The sequence below is a fragment of the Eurytemora carolleeae genome, unplaced genomic scaffold, assembly GCF_000591075.1.
Source record: "Eurytemora carolleeae unplaced genomic scaffold, Eaff_2.0 scaffold86, whole genome shotgun sequence".
Taxonomy (NCBI): domain Eukaryota; kingdom Metazoa; phylum Arthropoda; class Copepoda; order Calanoida; family Temoridae; genus Eurytemora; species Eurytemora carolleeae.
In genome coordinates, this window is record NW_019396290.1 from 244,446 (window position 1) to 253,650 (window position 9,205).

General features: G+C 31.0%; 1 protein-coding gene and 1 long non-coding RNA gene across 4 annotated transcripts in view; one reads left to right on the plus strand and one right to left on the minus strand.

Moving 5' to 3' along the window:
• The window catches only part of LOC111700259 (proto-oncogene tyrosine-protein kinase ROS), a 14,703-nt gene extending 12,585 nt beyond the window's left edge, over nt 1-2,118 (minus strand). Inside the window, exons 1-3 of the mRNA XM_023471136.1 lie at nt 2,114-2,118; nt 1,325-1,458; nt 697-817 (exon numbers count right to left, since the gene is read on the minus strand). Of these exons, the coding sequence (XP_023326904.1) occupies nt 697-817; nt 1,325-1,458; nt 2,114-2,118 (260 nt within the window). The remainder of the gene's footprint in view (nt 1-696; nt 818-1,324; nt 1,459-2,113) is intronic.
• A 578-nt stretch (nt 2,119-2,696) lies between these two features.
• LOC111700254 (uncharacterized) lies at nt 2,697-4,089 on the plus strand. Of its 3 annotated transcripts, XR_002764948.1 has the most exons (4): nt 2,702-2,965; nt 3,062-3,094; nt 3,354-3,485; nt 3,977-4,089. It is a non-coding gene; the product is annotated as an uncharacterized LOC111700254 (long non-coding RNA). The 3 variants fall into 3 exon arrangements; XR_002764947.1 differs by having other exon boundaries at nt 2,697-2,965; nt 3,062-3,485; XR_002764946.1 differs by lacking the exon at nt 2,702-2,965 and having other exon boundaries at nt 2,987-3,485.
• Nucleotides 4,090-9,205: the final 5,116 nt, after the last annotated feature.

Below are 9,205 nucleotides of genomic sequence, written 5' to 3' on the forward strand. Positions count from 1 at the left end.
GGGGGGGGTCAAATTGACCCCCCCCCCCAGCAGGAATAGGGTTAATAAAATGGTTCTGTTTATACTGGACAATTTATACAATGTGTTTATACTATGTGTCATGCTCATTGGCGTATTTGAAGTAACGTATGGGCTTATAGTCGTCTTTAATAGTTTAATGGGTCTCCATTAGGGTTTTCAGCGAAAAGTATAAATCTTGTCACGAGTTTTCGCCGAAAATTTTGCATTTTTTTCGCATTTTGTTCGCTCGAGAAAAATGCGAAAATTTTTGTGTTTTTTTTTTTGCGAAATTTCGCTTTGATCTGTTTCGCGAAAAAAAGATCGAAACTTTCGAGGGGAAAAATGCGAAAATTTTGCGAAAAAAAAACGAAGGAGATATTATTAATTATTATGTAATAACAGTTCTAATGCTGAGCTCTGAGAGCAGAGAATTCCACAATTTGCTTCCGCAATTAACAAATGCAGCTACAACACTGAAAGTTTTCGCGACATTTTTTTTCTCGCTTATTTCGCTTAATTCATTATCGTGAAAAAGTTTGCGAAATACAAACGAAATTATTTTATTTTTGGTAAAAGTTTTCGCTTTCTGCAAAACCTAATCTCCCTGTATGTGTGGGCGAAATGCACGTGAAAAAGTCAAATAAAAGTTCCCAATTCGTAAATTATGTTTTAGAGGTAGGACTTATTAAAACTTACATTTTAGCATTTGGTATCTGGGGCTGGGTAAACTCCACTACAGCTCTATCCTGGGGTAGTTGGCGTACACTCAGCAGTAGGGGAGGACTTCCAGGTCGACCCTCAGCAAGTGTCAATATATCTACACAGATTTATAAAATATATATATCTAGGATAATATATATCTATGCTCTCATCTAATTTTGTAAACTGCTGTAAAGTAATGTAATATCTAGTCTGATTATTAAAAAACTCTAATTTAAAAAATTCAGCGTATAAAATTAGGAAAATTAAAAGTATTACTGGAAAAACGGCACTCTCTGAAAGTCTATTATATATGTGTGTATAATGTATAATGTATACAAATACACATCCAGAGTTTTCAAAACATTTATTTCTCACGATAGTTTTAGAGATCGTTAAAGGGTATTCTTTTCACACACGTATATTGTGTTAGCTAGAAATCCAAAACGGAAATCAGGTTTACAGAGGAAAGCATTAATGCATGTTTAGAAGAATCCAGGCCTAGAAGAAAATTTTGACATATGAAAATAAAACTTTATTAATCTTAGAGCATCTAATCTAATTTTATAATATATATTCATATATAAATATAATACAATAAAAAATATTCTATTATGGTTCCAACCTGCAGAGAAGGCTGAATCCTGTCCGGAGCTACTCAGTTTAAAGATGTACCCAGAGTAAGGTTTAAGATTAAGAACAAGAACTCTGACTAGCTCAGCTGATGAGGAGGGTAGAGGCTTCGTGTGAGCAGGACACCTGACAATATACAATATTAAAGGAATGCTTATTGCTCAACTTAGTTTTTAAAATGAACCTTCTTTTAAATATGTTGTAATACTCATTTTCAAACGTACGTTTAGAACGGTCATCAATGTACCATTATTGTGTAGAGCGACATCTTAATGGGGTGTAGAGTGTAGACATAATTCTAAGTAATCCTTCTACAGAGGGGCATGCCTGATTCACAACTGTACCCTTGAAACTGATATGATCAATGATGTGGGAGATATCCTCGTTTTGCTGGACAAATTTAAAGGGTATAAATGGAGGGTCACTTAAAATTACGTATGGAGTCTCTTTAACTCAACACTTTAATTTACCTTTTGTGATTGTGATTAAAAACCAGATTTTTGAGAGGAAAAATATTTCGTTAAAATTTATATTTACATTTTACTGGGTTTCTTATTTTGTATGAGTTTCAGCATTTTCTCATGAATAAATCATATTTTTATATAAACTTCTTAATCTTTATTTACATAATATTTTATCCCACAACATTCATATATATAAACATATATTCAACATAAATAGTTCATTTATTCGTCAAATTCGTTAGCTAAATGTTATATTATTCATTATTTTAATCAAACTTTTTTTTAATTTTATTTATTTTATTCCTTTTATAGGTTGCTTCATATTTCCTTATTAGTTTTCACGTATAATATATATGAATATTTATCTATATATCTATCTATCTATCTTTCTATCTATCTATCTATTTATCTATCTATCTATCTATCTATCTATTTTATCTATCTATCTATCAATGTTATCCCTTGTCAAATTTATCATGTGTTTCCCATCTGTCCCTGTATATAGCGGAGCCTGCTGCCGATAAAATTAAATTCAAAACATCTTTTAAATTTGCTTTTTAGACAGAGAAATGTTTATTTGTTTTTATACTTTTCATATTCCCATCGTTCTGGACATTGGCATACACACTAAAAATTCTTCTTTATTGATTTATGATTTGGTCAAAATCTAGAATCTAAAACTTTATTAACTTATTTGTGTTTGTGTATCCACTATCCATAACACCCTGTATCTTAATTTATCTCTACATTAATCCCTCTGATCTCACCCTGCCACAGATCACCTGACAATTTTCTTCCTTCCAATCACCTCTTTACCTATCCAATTATATTCAGTATTGTTAACTAACTTAGAGCCCACCACTTAAAACAACTTACCCTGGTTAGGCGGGTCCAAACTGCTGTTGTGTAATTTATTTAATGGTTCTCAATAATTTGTTAAATGTTGTTGGAACGCGGTTTGTAAATTGAGAACAGTCCCTTAAAGCGCATTTTGTAAATTTAGAGCAATCCCATAAATAGCTTGATTAAATTCGTGATTTGGTTCTGAATAATAATATTCTCAATATTTTTTATATATTCTGTTTGTTTATTTACTGTTTGTTTACAACTTTAAACCAGTTTGCACTAAATTCTGTGCAGTTCTCTTGGCCATCTGGTCTCACTACCAGGTTAGAAAGATTGAGCAAATTTTTCCACACAAAGTCAAATTGGTTAAAATTGTTATTATATTTTAATTAATAATTTGGAATTCTTTCATTTTTTAGTTGGATTTAGTTTGTGAAATCGGCGGATCTGAGGTAGAATTTTATATTAAAGGCTCTATTTACGGCTTTATTTACAAGTGAAATCTTTTTAAGACAGTGAAATAGTTATTAACCCATTGATGCCAAAAGCGTCATTTTTGATCCGTTCTAAAACTTTTAAATTTGGAAGATTTTCTTATTTCATTTAACTTTTTTCAATATTCTTATTAAACTAAATTCTTATTTGAGCAGTGCATCTTATTGGGTTATATTTTATCTTTTTGTTCTTGCACTTTATATACTTTTAATTTAGCAAGCGTGCATTGTGGTTTATATTGGTTCAGCAGTATCCTTAGGCAAACTTATTGCTCTCCTTAAGCAAACTTATTGCTCAAGACCCTGCTGGATCTACCCTAGCTCTGTTCAACCCCGATCAGCGAAACAAGTAAGGATAAACTTTTTATTCTCTGCCAAGTAATGCATTTAATGCAACTGATTGCTTTAATAGAAGCAAAATAGAGTTAAATTGCTCAGTTTGGACTAGTTCTTATTAACCGTTTTATTGGGCAAGATTATTGCTCCAATAAAGTAAAAGCAAACTTATTGCCATAAACTAAGTTTAATTGCTGATTTAGTGTGTAATTGGATAACACACAATTATTGCTATTTAATAGCAATTAAGTCCATGACTGATAGTTCATGGGATAATAGGGTGATTGTCATGAATTAGAATTCCCTAACATTTATCTAGACTGAATACAAATAGTCTACAGAGTCCTACAATAAGTGAAGTCTAATCTTAGGTTAGCCATCATTACTAATACACGAGTCTAACCCAGCGTTGGGTTAAGCATGTATTGCTTAACTGCCAACATTGCTAATATAGCAAAGTTATTGCTCAAATTTGCTATATACACTAACATTCTGTTTATTTAGTTTTTGAAACCGCTGTGCTGTTTTTGAAACCGCTGTGCTGTTATCAATCTGTGAACTGATCGGAACCCTTTCTAAGAAGATTGTATTTATTAATAAAGATTTACGTTACTTAACCTTGTCATTTATTTATTATCGGGATCAGATAGCAATTTTCTAAAATTGCGCAACAACTGCATAGTAAATTGTGATTGCTTATTTGTAAAATCTCATGCTTTGTAGTTGAATAAAAATATGAAAATATGAAATGAATTAATAAATTATTTTTATTTGTCTTCTGATTATACCACGAACTCGGGGCGATTCACACTTGTGCTGAAGAATATCGAAATTATCCGTTTTCCTTCAAAGGCCAAAGGAATTGAGTCTTTGCCACAAATTCAGATTTTCTGATCCCTATATCTTTGCAATCCGATGTTTTAGACCCTTTATATCTCAAACTGTTAATTATGTTGGACCAAATAATCTAAGTTTGAAATATAAAAGGTTTACACCATCAGGTTACAAAGATATAGAGATTAGAAAATTTGAGTTTGTGACAAAGACTCAATTCCTTTGATGAAAAACAAAAAAAATATTTGAACTACGGAGGCCAAATTAAATTAAAGTTCAAGTTTAAAAGAAGTGGTTCAATTTCTGATAAACTTCGTTCAATTTCTTCAGCGCCATTCCCGGAATTAAATGCTTGCCACAAACTCTAATCTTTTCCATATCTTTGAATCTGATGGTGTAAACCTTTGACATCTTAAATTTTGAGTATGTGATCCAGAAGAATTTATTATTTGAAATATTAAAGGTCTACGACGTCAGAAATGGCAAAATACAAGGGTTAATACCTCGAGAATAGAGTTTTAGGTGAGTAATAAGTCCTTTTTAATTTAATCCATCAAAGGCCGAATTTAGAATCGATGAACCGCCAAGAACACATTTCAAATGAGCGCTGGCTAAAATCTCGAAACACCAAATACAACTCTAATTCTTTAAATTTAACCTCATATCATGTTGACGATTATAAGTCTTTTTAACCAAAAGTTCTTTATTATCTTCCAGTCATCGATTGATCAAAAACTAATGGTAAATTGTACAACTAAAAAAAGATAAGTGTATGTAGTCTCGAACTCTAATTATCGTTTAAACATGCCAAATTAACATGCTTAATGAGACTTCTTGAATGAGAATAGATGGATATCAGCGTGAGTATTATTTCTACTTTATTTATCTCACGGTTTCTAGTTCTTAAAATATGTTTCTTAAATCTCTTAGTTTCATTGCAACTTGTATTATTTTAACGGAAAATCAGCATTATAAATAAATAATATAAATAATAAGGTTCCCATCCTCATTTTTAGAATTAGGTTCTTTCTTATCCTACTTTTAGAACAAATTGTTCACTCTTCTTTTAAAATAAGGTTCCATTCATACTTTTAAAATAAGTTTCCATTCCTACTTTTAAAATAAGGTTCCATCCCTACTTTTAAAATAAGTTTCCATTCCTACTTTTAAAATAAGGTTCCATTCCTACTTTTAAAATAAGGTTCCAGTCCTACTTTTAAAATAAGGTTCCATTCCTTCTTTTAGAAAAAGATTCCATTCCTACTTTTATGATAAAGGTTCTCTCCTGCTTTTAATACATGGTTCTTTTTGAGCGCATTCACCACCATTATATGTAAATATCTTTTTAATAATTAGATTATATCATACAATTATTTTTAAGCATAGAAAGGAAAATTCCTAGTGTTTTCTAAAGTTTCTTGTTAAAAAATGAGATTGAAAGGTTCCTTACCAAATGTCGTCACCGTTTAGTTTCCACTCTAGAGTATAATTCATTCCTCTTCCTCTCCATTCTAGCTCCACTGAGCTTGCTCCAATACTTCCTATATATATTAATAGTATATTTTAAATAACACTAGACTCACACTGATTTAACAGTTTGGTCCTTGCCCTTATAAAATAAAACAAGTTTGAATATGACAGTATTTGCATATTGTAAATAAATGTTTTAAAATCTTCATTCATTCAGCTCTATACTTCCTAAATACTTAAATTTAAATCAACAAATCAAACTGTCCATGATTCATGAATGTATATTAACATTCATACAAAAATTTGTAATACTTATATACTTATATATACAGTATATTTTTATTAAAATCTGCAAAGGAATTGAGTCTTTGCAACAAACTCTGATTTTCTAGTACTTGTGTTGTCCCAACCAAATGTCGTAGACCTTAGATATTTCAAACTATGAATTATGTTAGCTTAACTGATCTAAGTTTGAAATATCAAATGTGTACAACATCAGGTCGCTAAGATATTGGAATTCGAAATTTAAGTTTGTGGCAAAAACTCGATTCCCTTGTGTTGAAGTGAACGAAAAAGTAAATATTTAAAATAACCGAAAATAAGTTAAATTATTCTGCGTAACAAACCATGGGTGGTTCTTGTCTTAGTAGAGCATACAATCACAAACCCTCCCTCTTATATATATATATATATATATACTTGTTTTCAAACCAATGAGCAACATGGTTTATCATGCGAAACTTAAATTTTTATCCAGGCTTCCAAACCATTCCAACAATCCAGCTCACCAACCAAACCATGACGAACCAACCATTCATGATACTTTACACCCTTGTACAGTCATATACACAGTTAGAAAAATTATGCACCAACTATTAAGACTGGGTCGAATGCGAAGTATCGCCAGGCAATTTGATATTTTGATATTTAAGTTCGTAGTCAAAACTATTTTTAAAGGGAGTGGCCGGCAATGTTTGGTAGTTAAACTAAGATTGCAGTATTTTAAAGAATTTTTTTTAGGAATTATGCAAAACCTATCAGAAGTTTTACGGTCCATATTTGTTCAGCAAGAGCGCAAATTCGATATCTAAAATTCTCATTGATTGTCCATTTTGGAGGGATGATTTTGAGAATCGGTTTTATAAAAATTATTCAAAAAAGACGAAGAAAAATGTAACAAAATTTCTACAGTAAATGTTTAGGAACATATTTCTCGTTAGAAATTTGACAATAAATCCATTGTTTATTTATCATCAACATATTAATTTTCTTATTTTTTCTGAATTTATTCGCAGATTTCTTAAAATTTCTTAAATGCCGTCTTTTCATTAAAAATTCCAAGAAAATTTACAGTGGTTTTGAATATTGCAGAAACTTAAGATTACTTAAATTCGAAGAAAACAGTTTTTTTGTTACATTTTTCGTGGTTCATTGAATAATTTAAATGAAACCCATTTTCAAATCATCCCTCCAAAATGGACAATCTATGAGGATTTTAAAGATCTCACTTGTGCTCTTTCTGAACAAATATGCACCGTAAAAACGTTTGAATCCGAAGATTTTTTTAATAATTCTGCAATCTCAGTTCAACTACCATATATTGCCAGTCACTCCCTTTAAAACACATTCGCTTTCATACAGTTGAATAGTTATTTTGGTATTAATCAATAAAAATTATAAAAATTATATCTTAAAAACTTTCTGGAAATCTCTGTAAACCATATAATACCTGGCTGTTTCAAATTCAATTTCCCATGTCTATTAAATGTGCGCAATTAAAAAAAATAGTCAATCAATTTCAAGTTAGAAAACTTGGAATTTCGTCGAACAAAAACTTTTGCGAAAATTTTCGTTCGTATTTCGCAAACTGAATAAATCGAAAAAATGTGAAAACGATGCGCAACTTCGCGAAAAAAAATTCGTCCGAAATGTTGTAGCTGCAACATTTAATTCATCATAATTAATAATTTCTCTCCCTTTACTTAAATAAATGTTTGATGAAGAATTCGAAAACATCTCATGTTTTTTTTGCGAAATTTTTGCCTTTTTCGCGAGCAAACGAAATGCAAAAAATGCGATTTCGCGAAATGATTTCCCTATTTCGCTGAAACCCTAATAACAACTTTAAGTTTTAAAGGATAAAATTTTTTCGGACGTGCAGCTTTTTGAAATCAAGTATTTAGCCAATGCTCAACTGTCTTAGATCTAATTTTATTAATTTCCTTTCCATGTATATTGCTACTCCCTGTATAATCATTTCAATATGTACAATGTACATTGACATATCAGCTCGTATTTGTCAGTACAATAAGTATACGGTAATAGAATATGTTCTAATAAATCCTGTATTGAGACATGTCAGACATTACTAGATTATTCCTTTGCAGCATTTCTAACGATGTAAGACTAGGTGCAGACCTAATCAAAAATACACTGTATACATATAGTTGAAATCTCTCATTTTCATGATCCAACAAGTTCTAAAATACACTGTATACATATGGTTGAAATCTCTCATTTTCATGATCCAGCGAGTTTTAAAAAGCACAGTATATATAATAGATATGTTGTGTCTGTAGTAAATGCCCTACTACTAAAACTGCTTTCATACCCGTATCAATCCAGGTCAACTCAATAAGAAACTCTGGGTTCACACAAATACTGCAGCCAATGTCAATACAGATCAGTCTGTATTCTGCAGCCAATATCAATCCAAATATGGCTCAGTATGTATTCTCAGTTATCTGTCCTACAGATACAACTCAATCATGAACTCAAGATTCACCCAAATACTACAGCCAATATCAATTTGGATATGGCTTAGTCTGTATTCTCAGATATCTGTCCTACAGATACAACTTGATCAAGTTCACACAAATACTACAGTAAATATCAATCCGGATATGACTCAGTCTGTGTTCTCAAGTATCTGTCCTACACATACAATCAATTTTTCTCCCAATCTATATCTATCTTTCAAGAAAGCAATTTAGGATGCTTCTCCTTTGCTAACCAAGAAGAATTACTCTCTTGCAGTAATCAAAGCACAGTATTATTGCAAGTGATGTTTATTTTAATATCCATGTTATGGGTTAAGTTGATAAACGTAATTACAAATATTACGTCATTACATACAAGAGTTAGGTTAGGCTAATCACAATACAAAATGACTTAGTTATTTACAGACATAGCTAGGTTAGGTTAATCGCAATTTAAGTGATGTAATAATCTAGGTTCCGAGGTTTCTCTCAATACTTGTCTCTAACTCTAAATCTTCAGTCAATCCTGACTATATTTCTAGCCTACTCCGGCTAATTACGTCCGTCTAAAACAATGATTCATATGGTACTAATTTATTGATAACAGGAAAAATAGATTGACTGGTCGGGCCGGTCAGGGTACGAACTAAACATAGATAATACAGATATA